The 20,407-nt window shown below is 38.1% G+C and overlaps 1 protein-coding gene across 1 annotated transcript in view; it reads left to right on the top strand.

Annotated features, from left to right (window-relative positions):
• LOC127448217 (protein TANC1-like) overlaps window positions 1-20,407 on the top strand; it is a 248,275-nt gene that overhangs the window by 173,362 nt on the left and 54,506 nt on the right. The window contains exon 13 of the mRNA XM_051710591.1: window positions 9,333-9,940. Coding sequence (XP_051566551.1) covers window positions 9,333-9,940 — 608 coding nt within the window. The remainder of the gene's footprint in view (window positions 1-9,332; window positions 9,941-20,407) is intronic.

Raw genomic sequence — 20,407 nt, 5'->3', positions numbered from 1 at the left:
ACCCACTGTTATGATTGGCTAACATCATTGAAAAGTAAATACCCTTCCGCCATCCACCACATTCACTATTTCAGACTCTCTCCACCTCATGTTGTCACTTTGGGCATGGGATGTAGTACCTGTAATAAGCAACACTGACCCACCAAATGAGACGGTATGACAGCTAGACAGTCATCCAGACAGGGGGAGGTGAAACGGAAATGGGAGAGAATTCAAGGGAGAGAAAGTGTTTCTCTGTTTGCTGAGTTTTGACAGCTTGTAAGGTACTTCAAGGCTAATGGAGCAGAATCGTCTACGGTTTGATATGTGGCAGACGCCAGATTGGTTGTGCGTGTATGTGTGATGTTTGTAGTTATGAAAGCCTCCTAATGCTTTCTGTTCCAAAACCATTACTACAAGTGAGGCAGTACTGTTACTAGTCTGGCACAGTGAGATTTTATTTATAGAGCACAGTTTAAAACAACAGACGTTGACCAATGTGCTGTACAATCCATACGAAGAAGAACCTATACATACCCATACAGAAACACACAAAAAAATACAGCCTCTAAGGTTGGTTAAAAGCCAGGGTAAACAAATATTTTTTCAGCTTCGTTTTAAAATCAGATATTTTTAAGGCAGTTCTAATATAATTTGGTAAGTTGTTTCAAAGTTTAGGGGCCGCTACCGCAAAGGTGCGGTCGCCCCTCGTCTTTAGTCTAGATCTAGGAACTGTCAAAAGCTTCTGATCTGATGATCTAAGAGATCTTTTGGGGGTTATGTGTATGTAGCATATCAGCAAGGTATGAGAGCACTAATCCATTGAGAGATTTAAAAACAAATAGCAGTAATTTATAATCAATTCTGTATTGTACAGGGAGCCAGTGAAGGGAATGTAAAATCGGAGTAATATGGTCCCGCTTGCAAGCACTGTCAGTATTCTTGCTGCTGCATTTTGGACCATTTGTAATCTTGATAGGGAAGCATGGCTAATACCTATATAAAGGGAATTACAGTAACCCAGACGGGCAAAAATAAATGCATGAATGACCTCTTCCAAGGCTTGACTTTAGTTAAAAGTCTCAATTGAAAAAAGCTAGTTTTTACAACAGAATTGATCTGTTTGTCGAACTTCAGGGTGCTGTCACATTCAAAGCCTAGGTTTCTCACAAACGGTTTGAGGAAATGAGCCAACTGTCCCAAATAAACATAGGCCAGGCTAGCAGAATCAGAGGGACCAAACATAATGATCTATTAAGGTAAGTAAATTTGTGTATCATCTGCATAACAATGAAAAGATACCCCATGTTTCTTAAGCACACTTCCTAAAGGAAGCATATAAAGCGAAAACAATACAGGAGCCAGAATAGAGCCCTGAGGAACGCCACAGGTGAGAGGGGCTGAGACAGATGAAAATTCACCAAAAGAAACTGAAAAGCTTCTGTTTGAAAGATAAGATTTAAACCAGCTAAGAGTGTTACCACGGATGCCTGCATATTGCTCAAGGCGTGAGATAAGGATGCCATGATCCACAGTATCAAAGGCTAAGATGTAATAGCACCAAAATCGCAGAATTTCCAGAATCAACAAAACAGTATTGTTAATAACTTTAGAAAGGGCAGATTCAGTGCTATGCTGAGTTCTAAAACCGGACTGGAATACTTCAAAAATGTTATTGTTATCTAAAAAAGACTGTAACTGGACAAGTACTGCTTTCGCTAAGATTTTTGAGATAAAAGGTCATTTAGAAATATGTCTAAAATTGGAGAGAACGGTCGTATCAAGGTTAGGTTTTTTAAGGAGAGGCTGCACTACTGCATGTTTGAAGTACTTTGGTACAGTCCCTGCAACCAAACATTCATTTATTATAGACAGTATGCTAGGTCCAACCATGTCTATAATTTGTTTCAGAAATCGTGTCGGGATAACATCATGGGAGGAGGTAGTGGGGTTCAATTGTTCAACAATTTTAGAGAGACTAAGAAAAGAAATAGGTTCAATTTGACAAAGAGCAGCAGAACAAATAGGTGGAAGCGATGAATTGCACACGGGGGTCTGAATGCATGATCTGGCATCTGCAATCTTGTCAATAAAATAATTGAGGAAATGGTCACGTGTTTTTGGGGAAATTTCATGAGGCATTTTTAGGTTTATGACAGAATGTATAGTGGTAAAAAGGACTGCAGGCCTATGACAGTTATTAGCAATAACAGCAGAAAAGTATTTTGTCCTTGCTGCTTTCACTTTGATAATGAGTCTCTTAAAATTTCAAATGACACCTGAAGTTTGTCCTTCTGTTTTCGTTAAAAATCAACTTAAAGATCGAATGGCATCGTTCATCCAAGGATCTGGTTTTGGTTTAACATATTTCGCCCTCAAAGAAGTAACAGAGTTCAGGATCTTAGTGCAGGTGAAGTTAAAAGCATTAATATGCTCCTCAGCGCTGCAGTGTAAGTGAGAAACAGACTGAGAGGATTGTAATGCCTCTGTGTATGCAGCGGTGAAGTCTTGTTTTGTAGTAGAAGTAATTGTATGAGACCAGTGAATAGGAATATGGGATTTCACCATTCGGTGCAGGAGAGGAACAGAAAACAATACAGGCTTGTGATCAGCAAAAGTAATGTCACATATCTCAAAATCAGAGATAGACAAACCAAGGGACAGAATAAGATCCAAAGTGTGCCCATGAACGTGTGTAGGACCATTCACAAGTTGGTCGAAGCCAAAAGAGTCAGTAAGACTTAAGAAGTCTTTAGCCTGGGAATTCGTTGAGCAACACACATGAATGCTCAAATCACCTACAAGGAGTATTCTATCGTAGATGGAGACAAGCCCCCATATAAGCCAATAAAATCCTTGTTGAATTTAGGAGGCCAGTAAATTACCCCACACACCACAGGGTTCACCAAGTCCAGTAAAAATACTTGCAGCTCAAAGCTTGCATAAGTCACAGACTTTAAAATACTACAGTTAAAGTTACTTCTAAAAATGGATGCCAGTCCACCACCCCGTCCTGTAGTCCGAGGAGAGTTAAAGAAGGTATAATCTGGGGGTACAAGTTCAGAGAATGGGCTTATATCCCCAACATTCAACCAGGACTCTGTTATAAATTAAAGAAAATCCAGGCCACATCAGATGATAAAGTCATTCAGAATAAATGTCTTATTAACCATCGATCTCGCATTAATCAGAACCAACACTGATCGGCGACTGGTTATACTCCAGCGAAGAGTCGTTATCCTGTTGCGATACATGTCCCAGCGGGTGAAGATTTTGTAGATTGACTCCACCTCGACCAAAGCAAGGCAGCTGGTGGAGAAAGAGATCACTGGAAGAGTCTGGAGCAATGGGCCGAATCCACCGAAAATGCGCTTCCAATGAGCGCCGAGATGCGAAGCGGTCACACTCCCATCCACGAGGCAGAAAGCCCGGCCGGTATAATAATCCCAACAGTAGAGCAGGACAGGACTTCAGTTTGACACATATATTTATATATCATTATTATTATTTTTTTTATTATTATTATTATTTAATTTGTTTGAGTTGAATAATGAATGATGGAGTAGAAAGGTTCCCACGTGTCCTGGAAATCCTGGGTAGCTCATTGAGTATTGATGCTGACTACCACCGCTGGAGTCACAAGGTCAAATCCAGGGCATGCTGAGTGACTCCAGCCAGGTCTCCTAAGCAACCAAATTGGCCCAGTTGCTAGGGAGGGTAGAGTCACATGGGGTAACCTCCTCGTGGTCGTGATTAGTGGTTCTCGCTCTCAATGGGGCGTGTGGTAAGTTGTGCGTGGATCGCGGAGAGTAGCATGAGCCTCCCGTGCTGTGAGTCTCCGCGGTGTCATGCACAATGAGCCACGTGATAAGATGCGCGGATTGACGGTCTCAGAAGCAGAGGCAACTGAGACTTGTCCTCCTCCACCCGGATTGAGGTGAATAACCGCACCACCACGAGGACCTACTAAGTAGTGTGAATTGAGCATTCCAAATTGGGAGAAAAGGGGATACAATAAAAAGAACTAAAAAAGAAAGTCTTAAAAGGCATTGAATTCATAAATCTAGAAATAAGGCCTTAATTGGTATTAATGCCTTAAATCAATGTTTCAAAAGTCTTAAAAATGCTAAGACATGGGAATTAGGATTTTATTAATCATTTTTTCTGGCATTGCAATTTATAATCTCAAAATAATTGGAAACGTCTATTTTTTTAAATAATTTACAGAGTCCCTCTCACATCAACTTCAGGCAGATCAGGATAACGGAACCAACAACACTCATATTTTGTGATGCCAGGATGCTTAGAGTAGATGCACTGTCTGCTAGCTAGCGATGACATGGGGAAGTGCAAATTCAATGAAAATTGGCAATTCAACCAAGATTTTGCAGCATGGCTGAAACCAGTACCAGGCAATGTATACGAGGCACGGTATATTTTGTGCAGGAAGTGTTTCAGACTTGGCATGATGGGAATCAAGGCAGTGGAATCCCACATGCAGAGTGAGAAACACAAAACTGCCAAGTCAACCCACCAATAGACGGCAGGTATTTCCCAGTTCTCAGTTCAGATTTAAGTGCACATTATTATTCGCTTTTCAGTTGTGTATTTTGAATATGCATTAAATGCATACCGCCATGAAAGCACTTAACGAATACGAGAATTGTAGTTCTCAGCCAACTGTGCCTTTTTACTGATAATAAATGATTATGTTGTTTTATGTTATTGTTTTCAATGTGTTTCACTCTAGAAAGTGTTATTATTATTTTTTTCAACATTTGAAGTAGATCCTCTAACTTTTTCACTGGACCAAAAAGGTCATGTTTTATGTTACAGTAAACATTTGGTCAAAATTGTCCCTAACCCTGAGTAATTGATGTTTTTCTTCAATTTTGGTTATTGTAAAGTTGGTTTTAAATTTCATCCAAGTGGCATTAAAAAAGTCTTAAAAAGTCTTAAATCTTGCCTTAAGCTGTAGGAACCCTGGGTTAACTGTCATGAACGAATCCCTGTCACATACTTTCTATGCTCATCTTCTGTCATGTCTGCTGTGCTCCGAGAAAATAGTTTAAATATTGATATACAGTAGTACAAAATATGATTTTTCGTTCCAACATTGCTGTTGTGTTAACCACAAAAACATTTGAGTTATAAAATCACAGATTTTTAAAATAAAAAATAATTCACACAGTTGTTTGCATGGTGATCCGGCCTTCACACCTCGGGATCTAAATTTATTTTTAATACTTAAATGATCAGAGTCTACTTATACCACGATTACAACATGTAGTATGTGGTCGGAATCGCAAAAGCTAGTCATAAAAATATAATTAGCTAAAAAAACTAAATGTAATGGAGTATGTCATATTTGGACAAAAATTAATGTTTTAATGAACAATTAATCAAATTAAAATTGCAGTATGTCCTAGTGTGATAATTAATCTGCAAAAGTCTGATTTAATTAAATAAATATATAATCTGCAAGTGACGCGCGCTTCAAAATGAATGTGTGAAGCCGGCCGCTCGTACCCTGAAAACACCTAATCATGATCATCACGTGTGCTCTTGAGTGTGTGAGATGACAGAGAGCACAGCACATACAGACTGTGTATTTATTTAATCAAATTAAAGCTTTACAGGTATTAATAATCACACTGGACCATGGAGTACACTGCTTATCTGGAGGTGAGAAAGTACTGTCAAAAACGCACAGAAACGCCAAAGTAAAACCTACCTAAAATAGACGCGTGTATTTATGCTTAAATATTGCACTTGTTGGGCACATAAAATGTCCTGGAAAATTGTGCTTTGAAAAGAGTGGGAACCCAGAACCATCATTTTTTACCAAATCAAGTTTGGTCACTAAACGCACACAAGAATCACATTCATTTTCCAGGGCTCGACAAAAAGGACTGCCCCATGGTCCGGGACCACTGTGAAAACGTTTCGGGCCAGTTGCTAGAACTGTCAGTCAGTCTTGAAATTCAAATGTACGTGGCATGAATTCAGATCTTGTCCAGTTTTCCATACAAATTTTACAATACAAGTGCAATTCAGATTTTATATTCAGATTTGGGTAATTCGATGAAGACATCCAGGATACTCGGAAGAGCAATTGAGCCTGTGTGTAATCTTTACCAGTCGCAATGCAGCAAAGGTCATGTTTGTTAGAGGAAGGAAGAACAATGGTCAGGTAGTGCCGGCACCTTTCTCAAGTGCAAATTACTTGTTCTTCTTAATTTATTTAATCCATCAAATAAGTAACTTGCGCTGGAGAAGGGTGGAATTCAAACATTTTTCTAAGTCCTAGTGGCACAAATTTATTATTCCATAATTTATTTCTTGCATTTAACACTTTGAATCTACCTGGCTATAAGGGCTGAAATTATCAGTGTAAAAATAAAAAGCACCATTTTAAAGCGTATACATAAATATCAGTTACAAAGCAGCTTTCTCTTTATTTGCTGCGGTGTAATGCACCAGAGCAGAGCAGCCTTTGAAGAAGACCTCTGCATTGCTGTATTCCAGGAGAGATTTCACCATGTAGCACAGAGAGATCGAGAGAGAGAGCCTGTTTTCTGTGTTTGTGTGGTGGTCCCAGTTGATCTTGTGACCCCTGATGACTTTGTCTGTGTGTGGGTGATGAGAAAAAGGCTTTCAGTGTTTGTCAGTGTCATCATAGATCACGAGATGCTGTCTGAAGATCAAATCAAAGCTTTTGTGTGTGTTCATTTGAATGCTTCATTTGAAGTGTATTCTGCTCCCTAAGGACTCAACCCACCTGGTTATACTTCTGTTCCATAGACACAGCGCTGGTTCCTAATCTGGAGTCATTCCGCACCTTTACAGCAAAGAAAAGGCAGTTCTGGGCCACTTAAATCTGTTGGTCTCAAGTCAGTAACATCAGTGACCTGGGAGCAAAATAGTGTCCCTGATAATTTCCAAAACTCAAACCAAATTGGATGACTCCCATTTTAATCAACAAATCTGTGTGCACTTCAGGCGACCAAAGTGGTGCTTAAACATAATGCAGCAAATATCAGTTTATATAAAACCCCATTCTTTTTGGAAAACTCGTTGTCTACATTTAACTATAAACATTTTATAATTTTTTTAATCACTTGTAAGTTAACAATCTTCTCTCTAAAATGTTTTGCTCGTGCTATCTTTTTAAAATAGATGCTTCTGGCTTTGATGTTTTGTTATGTAATGCAATGACATTTATAGTAGGGATGTCCCAATAGCGATGTTGGAATTTGGGTCCGATACCACGCTTATTCCGTTAGTACTCGTACGCATGCTCGGAAAAAAATTGCTCAGATACCAAAAAGCTATACCATCTGACATACGAATGTCATTCCGTAAACATTCAGTGCACAAATTAAAATCACGTTATGTGCTAGTGTGATTATTAAACAGCAAAGGCTGCGATTTAATGAGATAAATATATAGTTTGCATGTGCTGCACATTTCAAACGCGAGTGCTTGTGAATTCTGCCAAAATATAAGCTCAATTTAAATGGGGAAAAAGTACGACAGATATATATTACTACTGTATAGTTATTTAATATTCACTTAAATACTCCTCCTACTACTACTATAATAATAATAATGATAATAATAAATCAATATTAATTGTGTTATCTCACATCCGTAATGCTCTGTTATGCAGCACTTTATTTTCACAAAAATAACTCCAATGTTGTATTTTGAATTGTGCTGTGAGGTTCCGTAAAAAAAGCACATTGAGTGGGGCCTGGGTAGCTCAGCGAGTATTGACGTTGACTATCACCCCTGGAGTCGTGAGTTTGAATCCAGGGTGTGCTGAGTGACTCCAGCCAGGTCTCCTAAGCAACCAAATTGGCCCGGTTGCTAGGGAGGGTAGAGTCACATGGGGTAACCTCCACATGGTTGTGATTAGTGGATCTCGCTCTCAGTGGAGCACGTGGTAATTTGTGCGTGGATCGCGGAGAATAGCATGAGCCTCCCGTGCTGTGAGTCTCCGCGGTGTCATGCACAATGATTCACGTGATAAGATGCGCGGATTGACAGTCTCAGAAGCGGAGGCAACTAATCATGAAAACATGAAAAATCATCCAAATGTTTCTAAAACATTCTAAAAATTAGACAAAAGAAAATGCAAACCATTGTGCGTTTCCATCCGCTACGTCATGCACATTATCTTGAGGGAGCCCGCCTTGTCCTGATGGAGCAGCTGAATGACCATCATTTTATTAAATGCTGCCAGGAGACACTGCAGAATGAGGGCTGGTACGCCCATACACCGCCAACCTCTGTACACCTGGGAGCACCTGTGCTCAAAACTGTTCTGGACCCACTATAACGACCAGCTGTGGGTTAATTACTTCTGAAGGGCTATGTTTGAAGAATTGTGTGCTAAGGTCAAACCTTTCAAAACACATCATCGTTTTGCAAATAAACAGTTTCTGTCACCTTAATGTGCATTTTGACTTATGTGAAACTCTAGAAAATCCACCTCTGCCTAGCGCATAAACTTTTAAGCAAATTTAAAATGCACAAGAAATTACAGTGGAAAAAACATGACCCAAGTTATCCAACGCACGAAAGCACTTTATTAACACTTCAAAGAAGATCATAATAAGCAGTCAGTTTAATGTGGAGGGGTTGATGCTTCAGGTGCATTGACAATGAGTGTGCTGTTTGAGTTGTTTCTCACCAGTGCATAACTTACAGAACTTTATTTTTTATTTTTTGTGTTTTATAATGTATACATGTTATGAATGAAAAACCAGGCACGTATTTACATTTTGCAAAACTGTTTGTCGTACCCACTAGCAAGTCTCCGTTTAACTTCACTGAGCAAGTGAGCGCGTGCATTCACCGATCACAATGGAATAAGGGAGATTAAACTGTGCTTTGTGGTTTAGTAAACGTGCAACATCGTACCACGATTTCAGTTTCAGTGTAATCAGTTGTGCAGTTTCATGGATATCAAACAGATGTCTCAGAAGTCAAAGTGTGCTGGTTTTAAAGGGTTTTAGATGGTTTTACCTCACCATGTTAGCGCATGAAATACGATGAGACTTTTTAGCTCAAGCATGAATCTGCACTGCGTTTATTTACAGATGATTGTACTATATTAAACTATATATAAAACGCTGAAAATAATGTATAATAATGCTAAGGGTCCTGACTCCTGATAATGCTGTAAATTTATACTATGGCAAACATTATTTTACTGGATAAGCACACACATATTTTTGAAAAGTATGTTTTAGAAACATGTAATCAGTTGCAATACTATTTTAAACTTAAAATACTTAACATTGGATTCATTTTAATCCATAGAAATTCCTGTGTTTTCCTTACAGGAGATCACCAGTCTGCTGCCCTTCTCCAAGATCAGCCTGGATGAATTCCCAGACAGCAAAGAGATCGGGACGGACCTGAACGCCTACATACAGTACCACATCAGCAGCAGCCAGAACATTCTCAACAACATTTCCCTTAACGGTAAAGCCGACCCCATCATCGTGGGCAAGGTCAGCTCCCATCTGACCTCCCGAAGCCAGGGGTCATACCTGTACCTAAAATTGACCCTTGACCTCTTTGAGAAGGGTCATCTGGTCATTAAGAGCGCAAGCTACAAGGTGGTCCCCGTCTCTCTGTCGGAACTCTACCTGCTTCAGTGCAACATGAAGTTTATGAGCAACTCTGCGTTTGAACGCGCTATGCCTGTCCTCAACGTGGCGCTGGCGTCTCTTCACCCCCTCACAGACGAGCAGCTGTTTCAGGCGCTGAACGCGGGCAGCGTGAGAGGAGAACTGGCGTGGGAGGACTTCCAGCAGAGAATGGAGATGCTGTCGTGTTTCCTGATCAAACGGAGGGATAAGACACGCATGTTTTGCCACCCATCCTTCAGAGAGTGGCTGGTATGGCGAGGTGACGGAGAGAGCTCAGACTTCTTGTGTGACCCCAGGTGAGCTTGAGTGGTGTGACATTTGTCTTTTACAAACAAACTGACACTTTGCCAAGCCTGCCATTAAAGCGTTACTATCTGCCATATTATGTCAGTCTTGGAAGTCGTGTACCGGTATGTTAATTCCCAAATGACCACGTATAACATCCATAAAGATAATTAAATTTTCTTCAGGGGTTGATTTCCATTGAAACTAACAGATGTTTTCACATTAAAATATTTTACCAGGCTTTCATCATTCATTTTTAGTACTTTCAAGTGTGTTTAGATTTTACTGTTTTAGCCTTTCACCCCGAGCCAGACTTTCAATATTAAACTATCTAAAAAATCAAAAATTGTATAAAATGCACATTATTAAATGTTTGATACAACATAATATAATCAAAACAAACCATTACAATATTTATTGTGTGAAAATTATTTCCGTAAATATATTGTAGTTGTGGCGTGATTTCTACCACACCAAAAATTTTGCACCAAGTAAAGTTTTTGTGTGTGTGCCGGCATGAAACGGAAATTGCAACCTACTTTTCTTCCGTATTATGACGTATTTCCAATTGAAACAGCTTATCGAACAAGAAAAAAATTTAGGTTGGGGACTTGATTATATCCATTGGTTGTTGAATGGATTGTGAAAAGTGGGCATTGCATACTGAAATAGTTGCAGAACTGAGTGCAATTTTGCAGTTGACACACAGACACACACACTTTCCACCTTGCCTCACTGACTTAAGAACTGAACGATGACCTAACTGACAACATTAATCCATAACCAGCCCACAAACACACACAGTACATTGTGGTCTTTGCTTACGGCGAGGCTGGAGCCGTGTGAGTCCAGTGTGACAAGCGAGTAAAAATCACAACATTTCAATGTTTTGAATCACAATACGCTAAATATAAAGAGAAAAAAGAACACTTATTTGTGCTGTACATCCCAAGATTCCTGCATTAAAAAGTACGAATAAACTCCAGATGCATCCGACTCACTATCTAGTAGTGATCACCTCTGGAAACATTTGGGCGTGAAATGATTTGAACATAACTGCGAACTCGCCGTTATTCCTTTTCCTTTGAAATGTAAATACAGGCCAGCGGGCACATAACAAAGGTAGTTTGGGTAGGGAAACCGGTGCCAGGTTTGTTTACAATACTCTTGAAGAGTCGGGATTTAAAACTGACTATAGACTAAGTCCTGAAATAAAAATAAATTGCTCCTGAAAAAGTTGAAATATCTTAAATGCTACTGCTTATCACTATTGAAACGGCTCTATCTCTAACCATGTACCATTGACCATTAAAGAGCACTTAATCTTGGCTGTTAATTTGATAGATATTTTAGCACCACTGGAGCATGCAGTGAATTCAAATCAATGTCTTCAACCATAAGCTCTATTCATTAGAATGGAGAGACATTGTTGGAAGGCAGCTTCAGTGGCAAGTTAACCGTTTGGAGTTTTAAAAGGCAATTTGTCTATTCATACACTTCTGAAATGTGGATATTGTTCTTGAATCTGAGTTTTGTTCTACTCCAGGGACACAGCTGAATTAACATAAGAAAACGAGTGTCCTGATTTGTCACAGACAGAAAGTACTTGTGTGTGAGAAGCATCTCTTGACAATCTGCTAATGCAGTGCTTCCCAAACATTGTGCCGTGAAAGATTGTCAGGTGTGCCGTGGAAAATGATCAAATTCCACAAAATAAATAAATGCATAAATAAAAAATAAAAATAATAATTTCAAGGATCTAAACTCCTCACCTTTCCGTGAAATTTGATGTGTAAAAGTGAGATATTTATACACGTTAAGGGGTTTTCACGTGTCTTGCGTCAGCGCTGCAGAATCCAGTGACGTCTATGAAGTGGCGCTACATTACACACAATCCTTTGTACTTTTTATAAACTTTTCACAAATAATGTCATTGAGAGTTAGGGCTGCAACTAACGATTATTTTGATAATCGATTAATCTAACGATTATTAGAACGATTATTCGGGCGATTATTGCAACCATTAATCATTAGCTCTTAACCGATTATTCAGCTTGTGCCCCGACTTAAAAGGTTGTATTAAATGTGCTTGCTAACAATAAAGAGGACAAAATCACATGACATTCACTGAATTAAAGGGGAAAAAATACTTTTTATTATGTTTAATTCAGTAAATATTTCACTACAAAAAAAAATCCTATTATCAAGTGTTTTTGTCTTTTCTTTTCCATTTAAAATTGTCTAAAAATCCTTAAAACAAGATACATTTACTTGAGAAGTAACATATATGATATTTAGACTTTCTTTAAGAGAATGTATCTTAAATATAAGTGTATTTTTTCACTTGGTTATACTTCTGCGAGTGCAGTAAAGACAAAATATACTTATATTCAAGATCTATTCTCTAAAAGCAAGTCTAAATATCTTATATGCTGCTTCTCAGGTGAATGCATCTTTTTTTAAGGATTTTTAGATATTTTAAAATATTTGTATTTTTAATGTTATATTCAACATTCTCAGATAAAAAAAAAAAAATAAAAAAAAATTATTCTGCAGTATAGCTATAGCAGTATAACATAAATGTACGTTGTTTTAAAGGAGTTTTAGATATTTATATTGGAAAACAAGCCAAAACAAAAACAAATAAAAAATGTATTTTTTTGCAGTGTATAATGGGGCGAAGACTGCCTCTCTCACCTTTCTGTTCACTTCAATCCATCTTTAACTCACAAAAAAACAACTCTCTTATTAATAAAGCTGTGTTTTGCCAATTTTATTCACTATAACAAATACACAGTGACATACAGGTGCATCTCAATAAATTAGAATGTCGTGGAAAAGTTCATTTATTTCAGTAATTCAACTCAAATTGTGAAACTCGTGTATTAAATAAATTCAATGCACACAGACTGAAGTAGTTTAAGTCTTTGGTTCTTTTAATTGTGATAATTTTGGCTCACATTTAACAAAAACCCACCAATTCACTATCTCAAAAAATTCGAATATGGTGACATGCCAATCAGCTAATCAACTCAAAACACCTGCAAAGATTTCCTGAGCCTTCAAAATGGTCTCTCAGTTTGGTTCACTAGGCTACACAATCATGGGGAAGACTGCTGATCTGACAGTTGTCCAGAAGACAATCATTGACACCCTTTACAAGGAGGGTAAGCCACAAACATTCATTGCAAAGAAGCTGGCTGTTCACAGAGTGCTGTATCCAAGCATGTTAACAGAAAGTTGAGTGGAAGGAAAAAGTGTGGAAGAAAAAGATGCACAACCAACTGAGAGAACCGCAGCCTTATGAGGATTGTCAAGCAAAATCGATTCAAGAATTTGGGTGAACTTCACAAGGAATGGACTGAGGCTGGGGTCAAGGCATCAAGAGCCACCACACACAGACGTGTCAAGGAATTTGGCTACAGTTGTCGTATACCTCTTGTTAAGCCACTCCTGAACCACAGACAACATCAGAGGCGTCTTACCTGGGCTAAGGAGAAGAAGAACTGGACTGTTGCCCAGTGGTCCAAAGTCCTCTTTTCAGATGAGAGGAAGTTTTGTATTTCATTTGGAAACCAAGGTCCTAGAGTCTGGAGGAAGGGTGGAGAAGCTCATAGCCCAAGTTGCTTGAAGTCCAGTGTTAAGTTTCCACAGTCTGTGATGATTTGGGGTGCAATGTCATCTGCTGGTGTTGGTCCATTGTGTTTTTTGAAAACCAAAGTCACTGCACCCGTTTACCAAGAAATTTTGGAGCACTTCATGCTTCCTTCTGCTGACCAGTTTTTTAAAAATGCTGATTTCATTTTCCAGCAGGATTTGGCACCTGCCCACACTGCCAAAAGCACCAAAAGTTGGTTAAATGACCATGGTGTTGGTGTGCTTTACTGGCCAGCAAACTCACCAGACCTGAACCCCATAGAGAATCTATGGGGTATTGTCAAGAGGAAAATGAGAAACAAGAGACCAAAAAATGCAGATGAGCTGAAGGCCACTGTCAAAGAAACCTGGGCTTCCATACCACCTCAGCTGTGCCACAAACTGATCACCTCCATGCCATGCCAAATTGAGGCAGTAATTAAAGCAAAAGGAGCCCCTACCAAGTATTGAGTACATATACAGTAAATGAACATACTTTCCAGAAGGCTAACAATTCACTAAAAATGTTTTTTTTTTTATTGGTCTTATGATGTATTCTAATTTTTTGAGATAGTGAATTGGTGGGTTTTTGTTAAATGTGAGCCAAAATCATCACAATTAAAAGAACCAAAGACTTAAAATACTTCAGTCTGTGTGCACTGAATTTATTTAATACACGAGTTTCACAATTTGAGTTTAATTACTGAAATAAATGAACTTTTCCACGACATTCTAATTTATTGAGATGCACCTGTATATTATGATTCAATAAGTTGTCATCACGTTATAATCTAGCTGCATTAAGCGCGCGCACTCGAGGGATGAGCGTCCCCACAACAGAGTGTTCATCAAACGGGTGCAGTTTCAATCTCTCCCCCTTAGATCGGGACACTTCGCGCAACTCATAGAGGAAGCGCTGACCGCACAGAGAAATGCCAGTTTCCTTATTATTTTAACTTTAAGCTATAACGCATTAAATAGAACTGCATTAAAGATGTAACGTCGGGGTGTTTCCTTTAAAGACGCTCGACATGCAAGTTTTGCTTAAGCTGAGCGTCAGCTCCGGCTCTGCTTATTCCACAACGAGAGTGCTTCTGTATTTACTTATTTTGCATTTTTGCATTATAATTCCCTCATACTTTGCGATCTACATCACCTGAAGCTGTGAAAGTTTAGAGTGCATCTGGACTGTGAGATGTGTTTTCTTCCTCTCCTCAGTCAGGCGTGAGCTGCAGTGCTGCTCTTGTGTGCAGTCATTAGAGTTTCATATGATCTTGTGTTACGTTAAAATCTAACGACTGTTCGACAACGAAATTTTTTGATGACAATTTTTTATTGTCGACGTTGTCGATAACGTCGACTAATCGTTTCAGCCCTATTGAGAGTACAAAGCAACAAGAAATATTTAAAAACTGTCCAAATTTGTAAAGAGATATTGACTGTCTCATTTTTTTTATTTTTTTTTTATTATTAAATATTACCTTATTGTTTCTGAGTATTGGTGAGTCAGAGACCCCCAGTTAAATTCACCAAGAAAGCGCTGAGACCTAAATATAAACTAGTCTTTTGGCACTTTTCGTTACGGTTTCGACTCGACTCAACTCGCTTTACTTAGAGCTTGCTTTTCCACTGCAGTTTAGTGCCGCCTGAACGTGGGTGGGATTATAGGCTGATCGTCATAGTTGCACTGTCTCTACTGCCGCGACATCATCTTAAACGCGACACAAACATTACTGACCATAAACAATAACACGACCGCTAGCTGTTAGCTACTAGCTCATTGTGCTGCATAAAGCAGATGTTGCATTGTGATTTTACACAAGTGTAACAGTTAAATTGGCCTGGTTGTTTTAGAAGCAAGCTTTCCAGTAGCTGGTCAACTATATAAAGTGAAGCTTTCGAGCAGAATATAGAGTTAACGTAACAAAACGTACCATCCTCCATCATGGACTCCAACAACGCCGAGTCCAGGGCACTCTCCCTCCCATTGCTCGCCGGTCTATTTCCATTGATAGCGTCCATTTGGTCGAACCACTTCCACTTTTGAACCAGTCCGGCTGTTGTGGTTCTTGATGGTTCTGTAGTTACTTTTAAGTTTTTTTTAACTTTTCCCTTCACTGTTGGTAGGTCCGGTGTGCGGCCAACAGCTGAGACACTTCCTAAAAGACTTTTTCGTTAAGCGTCGCTTCGTTCGTCGCTAACGAGAGGAACGTCTGCACCTCGTTTATTGACCACGGCGTGGTTTTGCGCACAGCCATTTCTTTTTACAATTCGAAAGTCGCGTGAACAAATGATATTGCTATCGCTGTTTCTAACTTTAAAACTAGCGGGTTGATGTCCCATGTCGCAAATCCAGTGACGCTGGTAGTGACGATTCTCTCTGACCAATCAGTGATCTGCAGGGTTTTGACATCACATTTAGTATCGGCTCGGCTCGGCTCGGCTCTCTTGGAACCTCGACTGAGGTGGTGCTAAAAAAAGTATCAGGTACCAGGTACTATCCACAGTGGAAAACCCCCAAAAAGTGAGCAGAGTCGAGTCGAGTTGAGCTGTTCTGTGCAGTGGAAAAGCCCCATTTATTACTTTCTGCTTTCAAAGCAACTGCTAGTTTTTTTCTCTCTTCCAAATGCATGTTTTCAATGATCATTATTAGGATATTATTGTCATCTTTCCTGATAAAAGTCATGCTCAGCAGTTTAAATATGTAGGAAAATGATGCCGTAGGTATGCTTTGTGTTTATAATTCTTAAACATTCTACTGAAGTCAGTAGAATTGTAGTCATGCAAGTTTTAATGGAGAAGGTAAGGACGTTATTGAAACTCACTATTATTAGACTATTATTGTTGACTTTTTGTATGAAAAATCATGCTCAAACTGAAGGAAAACTATAGATCTGCTTAGTTCTTTTAATGCTTAAAGGAGTGCAATTTTTTTAAATAATTTTATTATCTTCCCTGAGGTCCACTGAAAAAGTTAGTAAAGTTTTTAGCACTAAAACAGTCATAGTTTAGTAATAAATGATCATTTTCTACCCTGTTTTTAGGCCTCTCTCTGAAAAGCTCTGTTTTGGCCTCAGCGTCTCCTTTAAACTTCAATGTAAACACCCACCATTCTGATTGGCTAACATCATACAGCCCCTCAAATACACAGTTGTATTTGAAACTCAGTCAGAAGAGAATGAACCAGCTCCACAAATTTATAAAGCTAAATTTCAGGGTTTACAAATAACACACATCCAGCAAATTGAATCTGAATATACTGTATTAAACTGTTCACTCAAGCATATCAGCACCATAACCAACAGTCGTGACATATGAAATATTCATGAATCAAACAGTTTACTCAAGTCCAAGTGTTTTTTACTGCACCATCCTTCAATAACAGTTCCTTTGCAAAGCTTGAATTGTATTATGACTGGTTCAAAAGCAGTCCGCGCACATACATAGTCCATAACACGATGAATAGACAAACACGCATAGGTGCACTGAGGCGCAGATCGCCTGGAAACGCATCCAAACGGTCAAAGACGTCCAGCTAGTGCTTGTTTACATACACCAACAATTAAAAATAGTGCAGATGGGCGCAAGAACAGTATGTTGAGCAGTTTGTGTTCAGTACAGCAAAGGGCAGAGCAGCTGAATGAATTTCCACTTCCGAGTTGTACCTTTACACAGTGTCTTTTAAAAGCGGCACGATAAACATGACAACGGTAAAAGATGGCTGTCAAAAACAAAAATTGTGTAGGTCCCCCTCGTGCCGCCAAAACATAACATTCTGATATTCTTCTCACCACAATTGTACAGAGTGGTTATCTGAGTTACCATAGACTTTGTCAGTTTGAACCAGTCTGGCAATTCTCTGTTGACCTCTCTCATCAACAAGGCGTTTCCGTCCACAGAACTGCCTACAGTAGTCTACGGTAACTCAGATAACCACTCTGTACAATTGTGGTGAGAAGAACATCATCTCAGATTGCTATTCTGAGATGCGGGTTGGCGCTGTTTTGACGTGACCTCATTCGTGAAATGATGAAAGCCTGTGCAACTTACAGTTTCCTCTTATTTAATTACTATGAAATATATTATCAACCTAGATTTAATATTTTAGAGTCAAACAAATGTTACAAGGTCAATCTCATAAAACATGTCTAGGTCACATATTATGGAAAAATCAAAAAATTAGTTATATTTTGCTAAAGGAAAATTTTTAGATCCATTGATGTTTGTTTATTTATTTATTTAATTATTATTATTATTATTATTATTTTGAACATCAGGCACATTTCACCCACCAAATTCTCATTACAGGCCGTTTTATTTTACTTTTCATATATATATATATATATATATATATATATATATATATATATATATATATATATATATATGTATATTTAGTTTTCTTTATTCTCTTTATTCTCAATTGTGATGATCATTACTTTTTTTTTTTACTGTAATACAGTCATTTTAACTCTATTACAATTAAAATGATGTGTCAAACTTATAATTCATTTTTTTAATCAGTATAAATTTAATTCAGTACAGGAAATACAAACATTGTGTATTTTGCAATTTAAATAATATATGAATCCATTATATCAATGTATTATTCTGCATTACAGTAATGAGAATGATATTTTGCGTTATTATAATGAGAATTATAGGGGGGAAATGTCCCTTTTTTTATGCTTAAATCATCGTATTACAGAATTGTTTTATTTTATTTTATTTGTTTACTGGTAATCATTAAAAAGATTTTATATGTCAGAAAAAATATTGTTAAATGTGGGAAATGTGCTAAATTGTCATGGAAGTAGTGCTACAATGCAAACGATTTTAATTGTCCTTAAAACATTTTTTTTTTACATTTTCTTAACTTTTACCACCAGCATATTTTAAATGAAACCTGTTCATAATCAGATATCAATTTGAAAAACTCATAGACTCCCAAAATAGTATTACAGACAGTTAATTGAAGCAAAGACTAAAACACTATTATGTTGTCGGTAGTGTAGTACAGATGCTAATTAGGGCTGAAATGATTAGTCAACGTTATCGACTAATCGTAACTGCAGTTCACGCCTGACTGTGGAGAGGAAGAATTACACAGATCACAGTCCAGATGCACTCTAAACTTTCACAGCTTCAGGTGATGTAGATCGCAAAGTTTGAGGGAATTATAATGTAAAAATACAAAATAAGTAAATACAGAAGCACTCTTGTTGTGGAATAAGCAGAGCCGGAGCTGACGCTCAGCTTAAGCAAAACTTGCGTGTCGAGCGTCTTTAAAGGAAACACCCCGGCGTTACATCTTTAATGCAGTTCTATTTAATGCGTTATAGCTTAAAGTTAAAATAATAAGGAAACTGGCATTTCTCTGTGCGGTCAATGCCTCTTCTATGAGTTGCGTGAAGTGTCCCGATCTAAGGGGGAGAGATTGAAACTGCACCCGGCTGAGGTACACTCTGTTGTGGGGACACTCATCCCTCGAGTGTGCGCTTAATGCAGCTAGATTATAACGTGATGGCTCGCAACTTCTTATCGTGAAGAAACTTGGCAATACACAGCTTTATTAATAAGAGAGAGTTTGTTTGTTTTTGTGAGTTAAAGATGGATTGAAGTGAACAGAAAGGTGAGAGAGGTAGTCTTCGCCCCATTATACACTGCAACAAAATACATTTTTTATTTGTTTTTGTTTTGGCTTGTTTTCCAATATAAATATCTAAAACTCCTTTAAAACAACGTACATTTACTTTAGCGGCTATACTGCAGAAGAAAATGTTTTTATCTGAGAATGTTGAATATAACATTAAAAATACAAATATTATAAAATATCTAAAAATCCTTTAAAAAAAGATTCATTCACCTGAGAAGCAGCATATAAGATATTTAGACTTGCTTTTAGAGAACAGATCTTGAATATAAGTGTATTTTGTCTTTACTGCACTCGCAGAAGTATAACCAAGTGAAAAAATACACTTATATACAAAATACACTTATATTTAAGATACATTCTCTTAAAGCAAGTCTAAATATCTTATATGTTACTTCTCAAGTAAATGTATCTTGTTTTAAGGATTTTTAGACAATTTTAAATGGAAAAAAAGACAAAAACACTTGATAACAATAGGATTTTTTTGTAGTGAAATGTTTACTAAATTAAACATAATAAAAAGTATTTTTTCCTTTTCAGTGAATGTCATTTAGAGGTGTTTTTAAAAGATGATTTTGTCCTCTTTATTGTTAGTAAGCACGTTTAATACAACCTTTTAAGTCGGGGCACAAGCTGAATAATCAGTTAAGAGTTAATGATTAATCGTTGCAATAATCACCGAATAGTCGAATAATTGTTCTAATAATCGTTAGTTGCAGTCCTAATGCTAATGAGCTGAAGCGAGCTTCGAGTCCCATTTTAGTGACTCTGCCCTTTTCCTGCTCTCATTCTCATTGTCTGAGCGCTCTGATTGGCCAGTCAGTGTCCCAGTGGTCGCTCGCCTTCCTGAGCCCTGTCCAGATCCAGACGGAAAATGATGGCTCTAAAAAAGAGGGATTTTTTAAAAGGTCCCCTCAGTTCTGCTTTGTTATATCGCTGCTGAAAGAGGCAGAAAAGAAAGAACGATAAAGATGAAATATGTTCAATGTAGAGGAGATGCAGAGCTGATCAAAGCCTGTTGCATTCATGCATGGTGTTTTAATTAAGCTCTCAGTTAATTAACACCAGCAGGAGCAGATGATCACTAAAGCAAGCCTATTCCACACTGCTCCTGCCTTCTACAGGGACGTCGTTCCAGACCAAACTCATGCCAACACGGTGACATTTTCACAGCCTTGTGTCAAATACC

The sequence above is a fragment of the Myxocyprinus asiaticus genome, chromosome 11 (genome assembly GCF_019703515.2).
Source record: "Myxocyprinus asiaticus isolate MX2 ecotype Aquarium Trade chromosome 11, UBuf_Myxa_2, whole genome shotgun sequence".
In the NCBI taxonomy this organism is placed as follows: domain Eukaryota; kingdom Metazoa; phylum Chordata; class Actinopteri; order Cypriniformes; family Catostomidae; genus Myxocyprinus; species Myxocyprinus asiaticus.
The sequence above is the reverse complement of the archived record's forward strand: the minus strand, read 5'-3'. Positions and strand labels throughout refer to the sequence as shown.